This window comes from Octodon degus, unplaced genomic scaffold (genome assembly GCF_000260255.1).
Source record: "Octodon degus isolate 3935 unplaced genomic scaffold, OctDeg1.0 scaffold00069, whole genome shotgun sequence".
Classification (NCBI taxonomy): Eukaryota; Metazoa; Chordata; class Mammalia; order Rodentia; family Octodontidae; genus Octodon; species Octodon degus.
In genome coordinates this window covers 12,520,038-12,539,686 of record NW_004524645.1, presented here as the reverse complement: position 1 = coordinate 12,539,686, position 19,649 = coordinate 12,520,038, and the positions used below count along the sequence as shown (strand labels likewise).

The 19,649-nt window shown below is 38.7% G+C and overlaps 2 protein-coding genes across 8 annotated transcripts in view; one reads left to right on the top strand and one right to left on the bottom strand.

The window, feature by feature from the left end:
* Window positions 1-19,649, top strand: part of Adgrg2 (adhesion G protein-coupled receptor G2) — a 136,642-nt gene that overhangs the window by 102,380 nt on the left and 14,613 nt on the right. For 4 of the 7 annotated variants that reach the window (XM_023719564.1, XM_023719563.1, XM_023719561.1 and 1 more), the window contains 9 exons: window positions 4,133-4,521; window positions 7,671-7,836; window positions 8,044-8,200; window positions 9,080-9,223; window positions 9,777-9,899; window positions 10,538-10,583; window positions 10,691-10,794; window positions 12,447-12,568; window positions 13,840-14,108. In XM_023719564.1, coding sequence (XP_023575332.1) covers window positions 4,133-4,521; window positions 7,671-7,836; window positions 8,044-8,200; window positions 9,080-9,223; window positions 9,777-9,899; window positions 10,538-10,583; window positions 10,691-10,794; window positions 12,447-12,568; window positions 13,840-14,108 — 1,520 coding nt within the window. The remainder of the gene's footprint in view (window positions 1-4,132; window positions 4,522-7,670; window positions 7,837-8,043; window positions 8,201-9,079; window positions 9,224-9,776; window positions 9,900-10,537; window positions 10,584-10,690; window positions 10,795-12,446; window positions 12,569-13,839; window positions 14,109-19,649) is intronic. The other 3 variants (XM_023719565.1, XM_023719562.1, XM_023719560.1) reach the window with 1 other exon arrangement.
* Window positions 16,521-17,060, bottom strand: LOC101563539 (homeobox expressed in ES cells 1-like). The gene has a single exon (XM_012515550.1). It carries the CDS (start codon window positions 17,058-17,060, stop codon window positions 16,521-16,523), a length of 540 nt encoding a protein of 179 aa, XP_012371004.1.

Genomic DNA, 19,649 nt, shown 5'->3' with positions numbered 1-19,649 from the left:
ATGCATAAGTCTAGATAAAATTTATTATAAATTAGATATTGAGAGAGTTATGCATTCAAACAAGAGGGCAGGCAGTGCCACAAAGGCATCTGTACCCTGTGTATGTATAAATATTTTTTTTATGTGCACAAGAATTATTTTGGGAGTTCACAGAACCAAGGTAATTAGGCTTATTATCATTTTACTTAGAAGCTACTTTGGAATTGCAAAATATCCTCTACAGGGACTTCAATCATTTAAGAAACTTAAAAAAGAAATTTATGAAAGTTAACTTCTTAATGTAAACCAGGACCAGTCCAAGGCTGAAGTGCCTTTAAAGAACATTTCCTTTTTCTTCCTGATATCATTGGGCTGTGCATCCCCAAAATGCTGTATGCCTTGTTCTAGAAATAGAGGCTCTATGTCTTTGTGTATGAGACCTAATAAATGATTATAGATGTATTATACATTGAGACCTTTGTTTATTCGTTATAACTGGCACAGCATTGCTATTGTGGACTCTTCGTTCATCTCCCAGCTAATGTCTAATTGCCAGCCTAACCCTTGGAAATTATTCTTGTGCATGGTGTGAGATATGGATTTGAGTTTTATCTTTTCTGGTGTTTCCCAGTGATCCCACCATTTATTAAAACATCCATTTTGCACCCATGTTTTTTTATTATTTTTATTGAGAAACAAATAGCAATGAGACAGTTTCAAAACTGATTAGTAGGACAGTTTCAATAATTAATACACATAAATAAATAAATGTGCTGTCATTAAATAATAATAATAATATGTTGCATATTGTTGTCTTCATAGTGGTTATTCATAGTAAAAGATGCAGACATGATATCCTGTCCAAACACTATTAGTACAAATCTTTCTGTTCATTGGATTAAGAGAAAGTAGCTGTATATCTATCCTAACTATTTTGTATATACAGATACAAAATGGTCCTGCATTTGTATCTCCTTTTTTTGTTTAGTTTTGTCAGAGATGGGTATCCCATTGCCATTTAAATGTTGTAGGTACGTGAATTCAGCAAAATAATCCAATATAGTCCAGTAGTTCATAATAGTAGTGGGTTATCCATAGGACTGGCAATGTCAGAAGTTGTTGATGTGAGCCTTTTACAGATGGGGCAACAGAGGAAAGTGATTGATGATGTAGAGTGTGCCTAAGGAGAGTCACCTGGAGAGAAAACATTCTCTCAGGCTTTCACAGAGAGCAAATTGGTCAAGCAATGGCCATGTCTCATCCACATGGCTGACCCTGACAAAGGATCTACAAACTGTGGTACAGGGTTTCAGCGTAAACCCTGAGGGGATTTGACTGACCTTGGCAGGTACAAAAGTTACATTTCTTCTTATATAGGTCTTGCTTTTATCTTGGTCTTAACCATCCAGCAGAAAAGTATGAAAACAAGGTAAAAAAAGAAAAGTACACCCATGGCTTAAGGTGCTACCTTTGTAGCATACAATAGTATGACAGCTAATTTGGTCTAATTCTGGATGTTAACTGGTAACACTGAAAGAAGCTAGGTGAAGGTAATGGAGCTCTCTGTATTGTTTTTGTAGTGTTTCTGTTAGCCTAAAATTAATTGAAATTAAAAAGTTGAATATTGATTACCACTTATGGTCCTCAGAGATGTGAATTTAATTCATCTGGGAAATAGCCTAGATAGTGTTTTGAATCCCTTCTGATGATTCTAATGTGCAACTAAAATTGATACTGCCTTAAAATTTTTTTAATGGAGGGAAACAGAGATAGATTCTCCAAAATAGCAGAAGACTCAAAGTCATGTATGATGTGTTCACAAAGGTATAAAAATACACACAGGAAAAATGGGAAAGAAATGAATGGAAATGTTTACTGTGGTTGCCCATGATTGACCTGCTTGCTGACATGATGAATATTTTACCTTTTACTTTTTCTCTTTTTTTCTTTTACTTGGTAGCATATTCTATGGCCAGGTAAAAAATTTACTTGACAAAAAGGCAGGTTTTCTTGAATATATTTAAAGTTTCCCATATAGGAACAGAAGGCTCAGTGTAGCTTGTCTGCCCATACTTCTCGGATATATTAAAACACTGGCCTCACAAAATAGTGAAAAGTCTTAAGAACTCGTAGCAGTTTTGTAATATGAAGTAAATGATCATGCCCCATTAAGCATAACATTCCCCAATAAGCTAGAGGATTGAGCCCTATTTGAGAAGTAGATATTTGGGAAGCATCAGGATAGGAGGAAAATACTACCACTCTTGAGGAAGAGAGTGACCCTTCTGACCCTCAGTTCCTACCCTTTCAGAGAGATGTTAGGAAGAAAAAGGTGATAGAAAAGGGAGCAGAATGTAAATCCAGTGTCTGGCTAAGGTTGTATCCTTAACTAGCTGCGTATCCATGTTGTAGAGCAGGTAGTTTTTACCTTCAAACTTCCATGTAGAATGAGGAAGCACTGAGATCTCTATAAAACTAGGAAGTGGATTAGATCAGCACATCAACATTCCTTATACATATCACTCACTGAGCATCTGCTACATGAGATTGGCATGTAGCTCAACTGGGTCATGGTTTGAAAGTCTGCATTTCTAGCAAACTCTTGGCTAAGGCCAATGCTGCTGGTCCCTGGACTCCACTTGGAAGATTGAGAATCTAGGCTGTAGATGAATGCAGTGTTTCTCAAGCCTGGGTGCATGTTGGAATTGTTGGGGGGAGTTTCAAAGAGACAAGTGCCTAACTCCCACCCTCAGAGATAGGTCTGGGATGCAGCCTGGGCTTTTGAGTTTTTACAACTACTGAGTAGGATCATCCTAAGGTGCAGCCATGTTTGAGAACTGCTGGGCTAAAACCAGATATTAACTCTGGATCTGAAGAGCACATAAGGGGGCCTGCCCATTAGCTCAGTTGTTTAAGTGCCTGCTTAAGCAAAGCAGTCAGGCTCGGAATTCTGTGGTTTGATCTCCAGATCTTCATGCCTTACCAGACATGCCCTTAAGGTATCCTGAGCAGGCCAAAAAATAATCCTTGTGAAGAGCACTTAATTCACACTTTGCAAAGCACCTTTTCCCTGACTTGGTCATATGGGTCACTATGGTATACAATTTAGAGAGTGGAGGCTCGGAAGTGCAGGTGAAATGTCCAGACAAGTAACAAAGCTCAGTGTATCATCTTTTGGACTATATGACACCCCTGAAGCTCAGGGGTTGTGGGGAGGCCTGTGGCTAAGTATGGACCAGACTGAACTAAGCCAGTGTTTTCCTTTATGATTGTGATTTGCCTGGGGCCTCTCCACCTAATAGTCCTCTCTCCTTTTCACCAAGAACATATTCTCTTTGGGATTCTAAGTCTTCATCTAATACTGGGTCTATTAGAGGCTTCTCTAGTTGCTTGTCCTCGTAATATGCCCCAAGAGTGTTAGGTACATAAAAGATGAGTTTTTCTCAACCTCTGATTCTCAGGAAAATCACCTGAGAGTTTAGAAAGTACATATGCCTGGAACTCTTACACTGTATCCTAAGACCAAGTTAATTAGTTACTGAGGAGTAGAGCACAAAAATCTATTTGTCTGTCTATATTTTTAAAGTTCTCATGCATTGCTAAGGTTGAGGATCACTAAGCTAAAGCAACATTGAAGCATAGCTGATTTACCACCCTTTGGCCGTAGCTTGATTTATTCTTTCATTCAGCTAACATTTCTTTGTTCCTTACCATGTGCCAGTTACCACTATGCCAGGCTGTAGCAAATGAACTCGATTGACATAGATTTCTAGTATATGGAAACTATTGGGTCATGGGGCATTTAACAATTTCCTCCCCCATGTAAGTACATGGAAATATAACAAAATTCCCTCCATTGAGTCATAAATGATAAGGCGCAGAGCTTCAGAGCAATAGTAAACTATTGAACCAGAAGTGGAGATTCCAAAAGAACATTAATTTGTCTCCCTGAAAGTAGGTGATGGAAATGGGCAGGGGCTAGTGCCAGGAGCACAGAGAAATGGCAGAAAGGAGCACAGAGAAATGGCAGAAACCAAAAGTGGCAGATCTCTGATGCAATCATGACAACTCAGTGGTTTCAGATGGTTGCCAGAGGGAACCATCTTTGTAACTCTTATGTACCTTACATGTATCTCTCTGATTTTTGCTTTAGTGATCTGCAGGAGTCCATTGAATGTCACATTGATCATTCACGTGGTGCATCATTTTCTTCAAGCAAGCCCATAGCATTTGTGCCTCAGTCCACCAACTTTTCCCAGATCTCCAGTGCCTTCTCTTTGACTGAACCCCTCAATCAGACCTCTGTGAACCAGAACACTCCCTCTCTGGCCCTGGAGGGTCACCTTCCTTCTCCCCAGCCCTCAGCTCCCCTACTTTCCAGCTCTGCCATTGATATGCCCACTCAATCTAGAGCTGCCTCTTCCCTGCTGCCCCAAACTGATCATTCTTATGCCCCATCACCTGTGAGGTCCTCGACTCCTTCCCTCACCACGTCTGTCCCTATGAATGACATCACCATCAGCACAACCTCTGGAAAGACTGGTAAGTAAAAAGAGCCAAGCTGCTCCTATAGTAGTTGGGGATTTTAGCTACCTCAAAAAAATGTTAAGATCTGCAATAAGGTCACACTGAGCCTGCTTTTTCTGAAAGGGAAGAAACATTTGGGAGACTGAAACATAGGTTCTCGCAGGCAGCATGATCTGGGACAAGTGGTTTGACTCCTCCTGACCTAGGCTGTTATATGTAAAGGTGGAAATAATCCCTTGAACTGCCCTGGATTGAAAAATGGCAGTGTGAGAATATCATGGAAACTGCCAAGGGCTCCCAGGTGCAAAAAGGATTTGGTGGTACAGAGCTAAAAGAAAGAGGGAAAGAAGAGAGTTCTGTATAGTCTTTGGAGTTTCATCTCATTGAATAAAAAAAAGCAGCTCTTCTCCAGAATTTGGAGGATGAAAGACAAAGCCAAGTTTGAGGTGACATCAAAGTGGAGCTCAGATTGTGGTCCCTACCTCTTCCACCATGATGCCAGCATCCCCAGGGCGTTTGGAACTTCTGCCAAATGACTTATTTCTTTCAATTTGCATTGATCTGTCTTAAGTAAATTTGAATGAATGTGGCCTTTTTCAAGGCAAACTTACTGAATCATTAGGGTTTGAGTTGAGGGACGGTTCAGTGGTTGAAGAAGAATACACAAGTATTAAAATGCATTCATTTGGCCTACTACAATTCCCATCATTCCAAAGCTATTCTAGTTCACCCTTAGAATCAACATAGTACACTTTGCAAAGAAACATCAAGGGAGCCTCCTGTACCTGTGGTGTTACTCCAAGGAGAACAGAAGAAAAGCAAGAAATGTGTGAAAGATGTACATTGGAGCATTACAGTAAGCTGTAGATTCCCTAGGAGAGGAATGGCTAGATAAAATATGTTCCCTCAACACAATAATTGTTATGCAGCCATGTGAGTCAGTAGAACAGCTATACAGAAACTTACAGGCATTTTTCAAGTGTTGATAGGAAGTACAAGTAACCCAACAACAGGTAGCTTGAAAGCAATGTTTATAACCATATAATAACACATGATTACCTTTTCAATGGTAGTTTTATGCTAATAACCCCAGGCTATTATTAATAATTTTATTAAATCAAAGATAGATTAGAAAACAATTTCAGGGCCAGCCAAATAGCTCAGCAAATTACAGTGCCTGCAAGTAGGTGCAGGAGATTTTTTCGATCCCCAGGTCTGCCGTGCCAGCCCCACCCCCGGGGCTAGCTGAGACAGCAATCGAGACTGGGCATAGTGGCACGTGCCTGTAATCCCAGCTCTTGGGAGGCTGTAAACAGGCGGATCAGTACGAGTCTGATCTAGTAGTAAGACCCTGAAGATCCTGTAGACCCTTCCCTAAAATACAGATAAAAAAGAAAACAATTTCAAAGAAGAAAGGATTCAAGACCTGTTACTGGAGGACTGTCTACACAGCACCCCATTCCAACAGCTGAAGGGGACAGTTCACTGGGCTCATTTCCTGAACACGTCCCTTCCACCTCTAGTCTACGCTTCTTGGACACCCCTAGTACTGTGACGAGGCCCAGTGATGACTTGAACAGGAGATTGGAGTGTGTTTAGAGTAAGCGCATCTCTGGTGTTCTGCAGCTAGGCCCCTTTGCAGATGGTGGGTGTAGGACTTCAAGTACTAGAACTGTAAGTACTGGCATGAAATGAACTTTATTATATCACTGACCTGCTTTCAGCACAGCAGGTACAGGGCTGGGATGTGGCTCTGTGATAAAGCATTTGCTTAGCACATGCAAGGCCCTGCATTTCATATCCAGCATAAAAATAGTCAAAAGTCTTCCTGTAATTTTGGTAGCCTGTATTTAATTACACAGGTGGGAGTAAGAGAGACATTGTATAAACCAGTACAATTCTCCCAGAGTCATAGGAAAGAGAAAAGTTTTAGAGCCACTGTTTAAATAGCTGTACTACTTAATAGGTGTACTACTTGCACTGCATGTATGCAATAGCCAAATGATGATTCACTAGAAAATCTGGGTGTAGTTATTGGGTGTGAGGTGAGGCCCTTTGATTCAGTACATATTTGACAACAGAAAACTATTTACTGAAAAGCTGACCTAAATTTATAAGGAGAGACCAGAGGGATATGTTTTATTCTTTTATTTGTATTCCTATCATGAAACATTTAAAACTGGGACATTTGATAACACCCACAAAGGCAATGTGAAGTAATACAACAATGGGTAGGGTGCAGGGAACCCTGGTTTCATTTCATCTTTCCATGCCTTTGTCCAAAGGACTTAGTTTACCTCCTGAACGTTTAGTGTTCTCACCTGTAGTATCCATTGATTTCATTTCTTTTTCACAAAAGACCTCTAGTGGCCCACATAAAATCCTGTATACATGATACTAGAGAAATACAAGTACACTTGTGCTTCTGTGGATTGTACCAAATACACTAATGTGCTTTTACCTTTTTAGTTAATTTACTTGCTGAAGTATAATTTATATATAGTAAAATTTATCCAGGCATATGGTTAAATAACAGTTTTCAACATACTGTGCAGTTGGATAAGGACAGTCATGTGACCATCCTCAGTAAAGAGTATAACTTTCCAACTGGCTGGTTAGCTCAGTTGGTTAGAGCATGATGCTAAGAATAAAACTTTCTACTAGGCCCAGTTCCCCTGTGTCCCTTTGAAGTACACACGTACCCCTCAGCCCCTGGCCACCACTAATCACTTATTTTTTCCTAGTTTTACCATTTTAGAATGTTGTATGATGAGAATAATGTAGTACTCTTATGTAGATTTTTGAATTTGGCTTCTTTCACTTAGTATAATGTGTCAGAAAATTGGAGATCCATCCATGCTATTAATTGTATTACAGTTAATTCATTTGAATCACTAAATTATATTCCACTGTATGGATCATATAAAAGTCTGTCCATTCATTTTCCAGTTGTTAAATATTTCAGTTCTTTCTAGTTTGGAACTAATAAGAAAAAGGCCAACATAATTGTTCATGACCAAATTTTCTTAAGATGTATGTTTTCTTTTCTCTGGGTCAAGTACTTAGGAGTGTCTTAGCCCAATCATGAAATCCACATGTGTTTATCTTTACTAATGTCTTTTTTCCATCTTGTGTTTGTGCAATGATGTGGCTCTTTGATACAGAAGTTGTCAACACTGGCTACATTTCTGATCTTGAGAGCCAAGTGTCCCAGATGGAGCGGGCTCTATCCTTAGGCAGTGTGGAGCCTGACATCGCTGGTGAAATGATAAACCAAGTCAGCAGACTGCTTCATAGCCCACCTGCCTTGCTGGCCCCTCTGGCTCAAAGGTAAGACTTAACAAGCCAAAGAGGTGCTGAGAGAGGACTTTCTAATACTAGAGATGCTGCTCAGGTGATTAGTGATTTTTCTGCCAAAAACTAATTTCGTAATGACTTCTCAAGTTGCTACCCTCTATTCTGCTTGAATGAGAAAGAAAAATGAGAAAAAAGAAAAAAGTACGAGTGCTAAATTTAAACTGCCAACTATCTTTACAGATTGATAAAAGTAGTCGATGACATTGGCTTACAGCTCAATTTTTCAAGCAAGACCATAAGTCTAACCTCCCCTTCTTTGGCTCTGGCTGTGCTGAGAGTGAATGCCAGTGATTTCAATACAACTACTTTTGCGGCCCAAGACCCTGAAAATCTTAAGGTACAATCTCCTTTCTTATGGTGAAAGCAAAACCATTTTCTTGTGTATGATGTAGCCCCTGTTGTACTTCCAGACTGAGGTAACTGCTGCTCATCACCAGAGTGAAGTTCATAATACGTAACATCCAGAACAGTGGCCAAAGCACCATAGAATCAACAATAAAAGAACTTGCCTAGTGTTTTGTATGCCTGTATTCGGTCCCCAGCACTCAAAAGAAAAACAAAATGACATTGACCTTGGCTGGAGCAGATGTCATATATCCCAATAATGTCCTGTTAACCCTTTAGCAGTTGGATTTTGGAAGCTTTGCGGGGGAGGTGCTGGGGTGATTTTCAGGGAAAGATGCTAGATAGTTGGTAGAGCTAGGCAAGGAGATCAGCTACTTGGCAGGCCATTTCAATATGTTGACAAGTATTATTATAACTGCACTGTTGTTTAGTGGTGCCAAAGATCAGTTCTGCTTATAGTAGTTTTTCTGTACCTGTTAAAGGAGTTGAGAGCTGGAAAAATCCAAGGAAGTCCACGTGTTGCTTTTGAATTTTCATAGACCTCCTTTGAAATGTCCTATGGGGTTCTATGCAGCTTTTACCCTCGCTGATGCTAATTCAGTATGTCTGCTGCTGGGGCCTGCCTGGGATGAGTCTCCTTATATTTTTTGACTATTTCCGCGTCTCCCTAAAGTGATTCCATTCCTCCTGGAAGCCTCATCCCTTTATTTCACATCCTTTTTTTTTTTAGTAGCAGTCAGAGAGCCAGAAGCAGAAGCCCATGTACTCGGGAGTACCGCAGATCGAGCCCTTCTAAGCCCCTCCACCCGAGTTACATTTTCCATCTCCTCATTATCCTAGCTCCAGTTTTATTTCCCGCTTGATCTTTCAGGTTTCTCTGCAAACTCAGGCTCCTGAAAGTAGTATTGGTGCTATTACCCTGCCTTCATCGTTGATGAGTAATTTGCCAGCTAGTGATGTGGGGCTAGCTTCCAGGGTTCAGTTCAATTTTTTTGAAACACCAGCCCTATTTCAGGTAAGGTTGCTGCTTAGTGCTTTTGGTTGGGGTTTGTTTGGAGGTGAGAGGATGCGATTTAACACTCACATGTTCTTAAGATTGCCACAAGTCAAATGAATTGAAACTCTGCAGCTATTATATTCATAACCTAATGATGCTGGTGGTGATAGTGAAAAATAACTGCCACATAGTATTCACCAGTTGCTAAGCATTGTCCTAAGCACTTATAAATGTCGACTTTGATTCTCTCAACAACCCTGTGAGAAGAACTATTGTCATCCCATTTTATAGATGAGGCAAATGGAGGGCCAGAGAAGTTAAGTAAAGATTCATGAGATCCTGTTATGTCAATCTGTGCAACTTAACTCAGTATTTAGAACATTATAGTAGTGTAAGTTCTGTTGTAATTGTGGTCCTTTGGGAAAGCCACTTTGCTTTCTGACCTATAATTTCTGACCTGTGTGGTAAAATAAATAGTGTGGACTAAATAGTCCTTAGTTTCCCTTCTAGCTTTAAAACTCTAATGATATGTCATTTGCTTTCTGATCTTGCTAATTCTTTGCTATGCTAGGATCCTTCCCTGCAGAACATCTCTCTGGTCAGCTATGTCATATCATCAAGTGTTGCAAACCTGACTGTCAAGAATTTGACAAGAAACGTGACAGTCACACTAAGGCACATCGAGCTGAGCCAGGTGAGCAGAGGCCAGTCTGGTCTGCTCGCTGACCAGGAACACCTTGTGCAAACTGTGCCCATGAAATGTGGCTTGGAAAGGGCAGATCTAGCAGATGGAACCTTGAACTCATTGGAGTAAAGTGTAAGACTAGAATTGTGTGATCACTTGTAAGTTTTTAACATGCCTAATAATTTACCACCTGATTTCAGGGAAGGATTGGTGCAAAATCAGGCTCTTATCAACTGCTGACTTTCAGTGCATGTAGCTTTGTACCTGCAGGTCTGATTCTCACCTCCAAAGAGAGACCATCTCTATGTTTAGTTCACATTGAGCTTCAGTTATAACCTCACTTGTTGAAATGTGCCTTGCAGACCCACATCAGTGTCATGTGGGAGTTGGCTAGAAATGCAGACTCTCAGGCCCGTCCCAGACTTGCCAAGTCAGAATGTGCCATTCCATGAGGATCCAAGGTGATTCCTATGCACAACTGGTACAATGAAGGAGCATTGACTTCTTTGGGGATCACTTACATTTAGGGACCACATAAAATGTAACTCAAAAAATCAAGCATAAGATTTTGAAATTTAAAATATGATTGTTTTTTCCAGTTGCCTTTCAATTCAGATAATTAATCCTGATTTATCTTTCTACTGTAGGATGATTTAACATTGAAATGTGTATTTTGGGACTTGGGAAGAAATGGTAGGTTCCAGCCAAAACCTTTCCAAGGTCTTACAAGTGAGTGGGAGAAGCAGGGATTCATTGGTGCTGTGGCCTTGCTGATGGGATATTATTCTCAATGCCAACAGGTGGTAAAGGAGGCTGGTCATCTGATGGCTGCTCTGTCAAAGACAGGAGGCTGAATGAAACCATCTGTACTTGCAGCCACCTTACTAGCTTCGGTGTCCTATTGGTAACACATGCATGGTCCATGGCCTCAAGTTCTGGGTGTGAGGGATGGCTGGGCATCATGTCAGAAAGCCTAATCTAATGAACGATGTGGATAGATGACAGAAAGCTTATAATAGTATGGCAAATTGTACCCAATGAAATTCCTCTGTTCTTTCATATTTTATAGAAAAAAATTAAGACAAAATTTCATGACATAGATGGGTATTCCACTACCATTTAAAAAAAGGGGATAGAAATGAAGGACCATTTTGTATCTGTATACGTAAAATAGTTAGGATAGATATACAGCTACTTTCTCTTAATTCAATGAGAAGAAAGATTTGTACTAATAGTATTTGGACAGGATATCATGTTTGCATCTTGCACTATGAATAACCACTATGAAGACAACAATATGAAATGTATTAATTATTGAAACTGTCCTACTAATCGGCTTTGAAACTGTCTCATTGCTATTTGTTTCTCAACAAAATTAATATAAAATATTTCATGACAAAGGAATAGAAAAATAATATAGTTAATTCAGTATATATTATTAGGCTTAAAGTAGTTATTCAGAGTACAAGATATGAGCACTCAAATTTCGCCACTCGATATTAGTAAAAAAAAATTCCTTTTTTAATGAACTAAGAGATACTAATAGTATAACTGTCTTACATTTTCCTCTAGCATCACCAAACAAAATACAATCTCATACGCCTTTCTGAATGGATTTTCATTGTTTCTATAACTAAACTCAATCTTCCCTCTTCTAATAAGTGAATGCATCTGAAGGGAACTATTTGAGTATGGTATAAATGGAATATAAGTTGTATTAGCTTTCACAACTCTAAGACAAACCACCTGACATTCACAATTTAAAGGCAAAAGCATCATGAAAGAAGGATGTAGTGAAGGAAAAGTGCTTGTTTCGTGACAGGTGGGAAGCAGAATAGGGAACAGTGTCATAGAGGAAAGGCACCAGGGACTTTATATAGTTCCCAGAGTGGGTTCTCTGTGACCCACCCAGGCATACCCAACAGTGTTTTTCACTAATTTGTTAGGCATTTCTCAATCCAATCAAATTGACAGATTAATGGTCAAATATTGTTTCACATCATATTGTCACATTCAAGATTTTCTCCTTTATGGCAAAGAGGACTAAGGATTTCAGATTAGAATGAAATTGATTAGTTTGCAATACATTTTAAAACTTCTGCAAAAATTTTGATGTAAATGATCTTATTGAACCTTCCCAGTAGTCCTACAGAATGGGACAATGTTGTTGGCATTTTATTTAAATTAAAAGTCAGACTTACAGGATTGCCCATAGTCACAGAACTCAGATGAAAGAGCCAGAAGGCAAATGCCACTCTTTAAGCTCATAGTCCAGTGCTTTTCCAGCATACTAAAATGCAATGACCAAGTACACAGTTTGGAGTCAGACGGACCTGAATATGAGCCTTGATTCCACTTCCTAAGTGTGTGACCTTAGGCAAATTACACAACCTCTCTGGGTTTCATTTTCCATATGTTCATCCCGTGAAAATTCTGCCGGCCTCCTTAAGTTGGTTACAGAGTGTGAATGGGTACTTAGCACATTCCATAAACATAAATCATGACTTCTATTGTTTAAAAATATTTTATTATAGAAATAAATATTTTCTTTTACAGGACTTATCTCGGACATCCTTACCATCTGGTCAAATGATGGCTCTGACATTTATCACATATATTGGTTGTGGCCTTTCTTCAATTTTTCTGTCAGTTACTCTTGTCACCTACATAGCCTTTGAGTGAGTATCCATAGCTGAAAATTTGTGTTGTAGAACCCAGTGCTCACTTCCATCTTTAGAATTGAAGTGCCTCCTTGAACTGCCCTGTACACCCACCTAGCAGAGAACCTAGATAAGACACTTTATGAGGCCTTTCGGCTTCTGTACTTGCTTCCTTCTACTGTTCTGTGAGCTTGGTGAAAGCAAGAGTTGTGTTTTGGTCATCTATGCACTCCAGAGTATGCTTGGTACCTACTTCACATTGAGAATGAAATAAATAAAAGATGCAGATCTAGAAATCCAAGAGGTTATGGTCTGAAATTGACCATAGTACTATGTAAAATGGAATTATTAATAAAATAGAAATATAAATTATACTGAAAAGATACAGAGATAAAGAAGGAGGATATAAAACCTTGCTGTAAAGAAATAGATACTCAGTGAATGTGGTTTTGTATATCACAAAGCAAGAACCACCCACAAAAAAATCTAGGCTTATCAGAGGGGTTCCTTTGGTCACGTTTTATGGTAAATTCTAACATATTCTATTAGAAAAGAAAGAAAGAAGCATTCTTATAACATTAACTAAATGAGACAATATGTAGATTCTAGGGTTATATTTTGGACACTGATCAGGAAATGTACAAATTTATTTTCAGTGCCAAACTAAGATATAGCTATGACTACAGCTGTCTAGTGGAGCTTTGGAACTATGGTTAGTGAGACTAAATTACTGTAAGACTAACCTTAACTCAGAATGTTTCCCCAGATTTAATTTTGTATACATCGACAGGTACATGCTATCAATTAGCTGTGTTTTCCTATGCTATTATATTAACTATAATTTAAACCCTCCTGTCTGTGATCTTATTTTAATTAATAATATAATATGGGAATCTGGCATATTTTGAAATTCTGAATATATCAGCTTCTTATGAGAAGCAGCAGCCATGCTTCCAGGAGCAGTTTAGGAGAAGGAGGTGGATGGTCAAATAACTACAAACTATTGAAAAGAGTGGGTCAGTAGTCAGTATGCAAAAGATCTCATAGAAAAGTAAACACAAATTTTTCCATATGGTTATCAGAGGTAAGTCTGTTTAGATTTTTACTCGGTTGTTGGCTTTAATGTCCTCCTGGTACAATACCTATTTAAAAGAGATGAATTTTATGTATATATACATTCACCACAGAATAAAATAAATTACTTAGAACTCAGAAACAGCCTGAAAAATATGCTTATATAAGGGTTGACTGAAAATAATGCTAATTCTTTTCTTGCTCTTTCCTTTTAGAAAAATCCGGAGGGATTACCCTTCCAAAATCCTCATCCAGCTATGTGCTGCCCTCCTTTTGCTGAACCTGGTTTTCCTTCTGGACTCATGGATTGCTCTGTATAACACACGAAGCCTCTGCATCTCAGTGGCTGTATTTCTTCATTATTTTCTCTTGGTCTCATTCACATGGATGGGCCTGGAAGCATTCCATATGTACCTGGCCCTTGTCAAAGTGTTTAATACCTATATCCGAAAATACATCCTTAAATTCTGCATTGTTGGCTGGGGTATGTATATATTTGCTTGCACATTGCCTGAACATTTTTCCCCAGTGTTCTGATGTTTAGTCAGGTAGAAGCATGATAAAGCAAGTCACACTTTGATAGATTTCTAAAATACCTTTATCCTTTTTACTGCATTATACTACTTACAGCGCAATCTTGTCAATACTTTTCTAGAATGCTGTACTTCTTCTGGATTTTTTAGGAAAATAAAACCCCATCTCTGAGGTTGGGCCATGAATCCTCTTTGTATCTCCAGTAAATAGAATTGGGGTTTGCACAGCAGGTACCAGAAAATGCTCAACAGTTAGGTTGATGTAATGGGCCAAACTTTTAATCCCTGAGCTTCCAGCTAGCCTTATTCTGATTTGTACCTTCCAGCCATAAGACACGTGTATAAGGAAGGAAAACTCAGAAGGGCAAAGTGCATGAATGCACATGTGAACCAATGTAACATCACTGCCACGCTGGTATATTTTAAGTCATGTGTTGGCCAGGGAGATAGCTCAGTAGATTAAGTGCCTGCCTGACAAGCGCAAGGTCCTGAGTTCAATCCCCAGTACTGCAAAAAACAACAACAACAACAATTAAAAAATCCTCACATTAAATCCTGTGACCTGTTGGTGGTGGGTCACAAATCCTTAGATTTCCCGATGATGTTGTAGATGTTTTCCTTCAGGGTAGGTGCTTCATCAACTTGATATGATTATCCTAGAATAAATATCCAACCACTTCTTGCACACTTCCATTATTGGGAAGCTCATTTTCTTACGAAACAACCAATGACCATTTCCCAAGCTCCAAGGTTCTGTTTTTCCATCATGTTCTGTTGGTGCCCTGATGGCACTAACCAATGGTTTTGGGTTTGTGCTCTCAGGCAAAAAAAAAAAAAAAAAAAAAGTATACTGATGCCTTTTATATGAAGAAGTCTTTTAGATAACCCACAAATATAATGCCCCATATTCCAATGCATTTTCATACAAATCACCTTATTAAAGATAAGCTAATAAGTTTAGCAAGGCAGTTATTGGCAACTCCGGGTGAAGAAGGAGCTCCAAATGATGATATGCTTTACTCCCAGTTCACAAGGCTAGAAATCAGCTAAGTCTGGCTTTCTGAGTCTTACGCATGCCCCTTCCACGGTATCCAGCCAGCTCTGCCCCCCTTGCACTTCCTCCTCTTCTTCTGGATAAAGTCTCTATACAACAGAATTGCAAGCTCCATGCTACTCTTGTCATGTCGCCCTGTCATATGTTTGTGAAGAACAACATAAAAACATCTTTCCTTTCATTCTCAGAAATATGAGATACTGTTTAGGGTATTGAGTGCATATTTGCCATATATAGTGTTCATACTGATCATAGGAAATTTGTACCTGTACAAAGTATATCTTTCTTCTTTTTTCTCATTTCTCTTCCCTCCCTTTAACTCCTTCCGCTCCCCATTTACAGAAGGTTCGTTTCCATTGTTTCTCTATTCTCCTTTTAAAAATCCCTTTTCCTTTGTTCCCCTTCCCATTTAAAGGTGTTCTTACTTCCCAGTATCTATGTTTTATTTTGCTCCTTCATTAGCCTTAGTGTTTTTCACAAAATAGAAACAATATGGTATTTAAACCTCTTTGTCTTATTTATGTCACTTCAAAGTATGGTCTCGAGACGCATCCACTTACCAATGAATAGCTCAAGTTTGTCCTTCTCTATGGCAGAGCAGTATTCCATTGTATATAAATACCACATTTCTTTAGCTATGCATCTGATGTTGGGTACATGGGCTCCAAGATTTAGCTATTATAAATTGTGCTGCTACAAACACGGGTATGCGTATATATCACTGTGGCATGATGCTTTTAACTGTTTTGGAAAGATGCTTGGAAAGGGAATTGTTAGGTCAAATGGAACCTCTAGTTTTAAGGTTCTTTTTTTGATATATGAAGATTTATTCCATAAAACAATAAAAACTGAAGATTCCCAAATAAATCATATTCTACAATATAGTAAAACATAATCAGATTTGAAAATATGCTCAACGGAAGCTAACTAAAGTAAACTGTACTCTTCTTTTCCAGATTATTTTACTTGAAGTACTTTGGAAATGGAATTGAGTTTACGGGAAGTCATGAGTTTATTGAGTTTAGCATATTGACTTATTAGATTAACTTTATTTACTTAAAATAGCTGCTTTTTCTGAAAATGTTTATTAAAATATATAGGAAAGGTCTTTAGTGTAAGTAAAAGTGCCCCAATATAGTATGTATCATGCTATAATCACCATTATTTACAATATTATTTTCAGAGAAAAATGACAATCTTTGAATAAAATGCAAGAAAGAAAACATCACATTTTAAACCCTTGATATTTCTATTGATTCTTCACATTCTGCGATTGAAAGATAGTTCCCGAGGTTTAGTTTTCCTCTATCTATTCCAGGAGATTTGCTTTGAAATTTTTTTTCGCCATTAAAAACTGTGATTCTCTGTGGGACCTTTTCAGCTTTGCCCGCCGGTTTTGGAACCAAATCTGGATTCTGTCTTCCTCTAGATTTAATTTTTGAGCTAAGTCTTCTCGGATATCAATGCCAGGATAGCAGTTTACTCTAAAGACATTTTCCAATACTTCAATCTGGTTTTGAGTAAACGCAGTTCTTGGTCTTCGTCCTCTGCACCAGCTCATCTCTCTTTTCAAGGCCAGTCTTTCTGAGGTTGAGAGGTAATGTTCATGGTTTAAAACTCTTTCTTCTGTCCCTGGGTGATCCACTGTGCTAGGCAGACTCGGGGCAGGTAGACACAGGTTACCATCTTTCCCTGAGGAGCTGCAGGCATCTGCCCAGGGCCTGTGAGGCTTCAGCGGCGGCACCCCGTCTTTCTTCTGGTGCAGTCCTAAGATGCGCTCGATGGAAAAGGAGCAGGGTGAGGGTTTGCCTTCCCTCAGCTGGGCCCCTTGCTGCAGGCCGGGAGACATCCTTCCTTGGGCTGGCAGCGAGAGCTCTGGTCTTTCTGCCACCTCGGTCCCGCGAGTCTAGTTTTAGTTTTTTGAGGCATCTCCACACTAATTTCCATTGTGATTGCCCCAGATGGTTGGTTGAACCTGCCAACAATGGACAAGTATTTCTTTTCCCTCCACTGCCTCACCAGCATTCGTTAATGGTTGATTTCATGATGATAGCCATTATTTCTAGAGTGAGATGGAATCTCAGTGTCATCTTAATTTGCATTTCATGATTGTCCAGTGATATTGCACTTTTTTTAGATATTCAGGTGCTGTTTGTACTTCCTCTGAGAAGTGTCTTCATTTCAGATTCCATATTTGATTTGGGTGTTTGAATTTGGGAGGTCTGATTTTTTTGAGTTCTATATTCTAGATATTAGTCCTTTGAGGATTACCTGGTCAAATCTTTTCTCATTCATAGAGATGTCTTTTCACTCCACTGGTGGCTTCTTTTGCTATGCAAGTGCTTTTTAATTTGATGTGATCAGAATCATTGATTCTTTGTGGTATTTCCTGTGTGATCAGGATTTTGTTCGTGAAGTATTTGCCTACACCTATGTCTTTAAGAGTCTTACCTATTCTGTCTACCAGCTGATTGAGTGTTTCTGGTTTTATATTTATATCTTTGATCCACTTTGATTTTAATTTAGTGCATAGCGAGAGATATGGTCTAGGTTCAATCATTGGCATGTGGAAATCCAGTTTTCCTAGCACCATTTATTAAAGAGGCTATCTTTCTTCTAGTGAAGGTGTCTGGTTCCTTTGTCAAAGGTAGCCAAGTGTGCTTGGAGTTGTTTCTGCATCTTCTATTCTGTTCCATAGATCCTCTAGTCAGTTTTTTTGTTGTTTTGTTTATGTTTACTTTTATTGTTGTTGTTGCTGCTGCTGCTGCTGCTGTTTGCCAGTACCATACTGTTTTATATCACAGTAGTTTTGTAGTATAACTTGTGATTCTCTCTACATTGCCCTTTTTGCCCAGAGTTCCTTTTGCTAGTCTAGGTATCTTCTGATTGTATGTGAATTCTATGATTTTCTCTAGTTCTGTGAGGTAGGTTGTTGATATTTTGATGGGTATTGAATTAAATCTGCATCACAGCTTTGGATGTATGCCCATTTTCATTATATTGGCTCTATTTATCCAAGAACAAGGGATAGCTTTCCTCTTTCTGAAGTCCTCTTTGATTTCCTTTTATTTATTTATTTTTAATTTTATGCATTTGGTACAGGGTTTCAATACACAGGTCAGAATCATAGTAATCCTCCTGTTTCAGCCTCTCCAATGCTGGGATGATAGGTGTGCGCCACCAAGCCCAGATTCAGTGGCTGGCTCAACATATCCAGTGTGGGGCTACCATGGCATGTGGTGCTAGAGATTGAACCTGGCTCCCTGCCAGGCAGGTGCTTACACCACTGAGCTATCTCATCTGCCCCTGATCACCTTTTCCAGAGTACTATAATCTTCGATGAAAAGGTCTTTCATTTACTTTATTAGGTTGATTCATGAGTATTTCCTTTTTCTTGATACTATTGTGAAAAGTATTGTTTCCTCAGTTTCTCTCAGTGGGTTTCATTTTTTATTTTAAAGGAAAAATAATAAAAATGATACACAATTTCAAAAAAGATGATAGGAAATTAACAGTGGTTACTATATTGCATATTGTTATCTTCAAAGTAATTGCTCAGATTACCAGATACAGGCACGCAAAATTGATCAAACAATATAAGCACTAACTGTTCCTTTCAATGAACTAATAGAACTTAGTAGTTCAATTATCTTATCTATTTGTGTATATATACATATTTTCCCCCTCCTTTCTAGGCTCTTTTCCCCCATCCCAGTTGTTCTTTCCTTTTGAGCATTTCTTTTCTTTCACTACATCTATTGTGCCTTTTGGATCTTATTTACCCTTTCAGTTTCTTACACTGGGGAGATGATACAATATTTTGACATGCAAATCTGATTTATTTCACTTATGAGTATGGTTTCAGTGAATTTCTTATTCATGTATAGGAAGGCTATTGGTTTTTGATTGTTGACTTTGTATTCTTCTATGCTACTGAATTTAAGTATTAATTTTAAGAGTCCTTTGGTGGAATCTTGGGGTCTTCCACATAGAGTATCATAGCACCCACAAATAATGATAACTTACCTTCTTTCCTTCCTATCTTTATTCTGTCTGTTCCTTTTTGTTGCTTAGTTGATCTGGTTAATGTTTCCAGAACTATATTGAACAGGAGTGGTGGTGATAGTGGAAATTCTTGTTGTATTCCTGATTTTAGAGCAAAAGCTTTCAGGTTTTGTCCATTTAGTATGATGATGGCTGTTAGCTTATCTTGGATGGCTTTTATCAGATTGAGATAATGACCTATTTCAATTTTCTGTAGAGTTTTTATCACGAGTGGATGTTGGACTTTTTCAAAGGCCTTTTTTTCATCCATTGAGATAGTGGTGTGGTTTTATCCTTGTTTCTGTCAATATAGTATAAAACATTTGTTGATTTGCATATGTTGAACAATCCCTGAATTACTGGGATGAATCCTATTTCGTCATGATGCAGACTC

What these genes read in the sequence shown, in the direction of transcription:
- LOC101563539 (XM_012515550.1), bottom strand. Translation starts at nt 17,060, where the DNA reads ATGTCTCCCGGCCTGCAGCAAGGGGCCCAGCTGAGGGAAGGCAAACCC.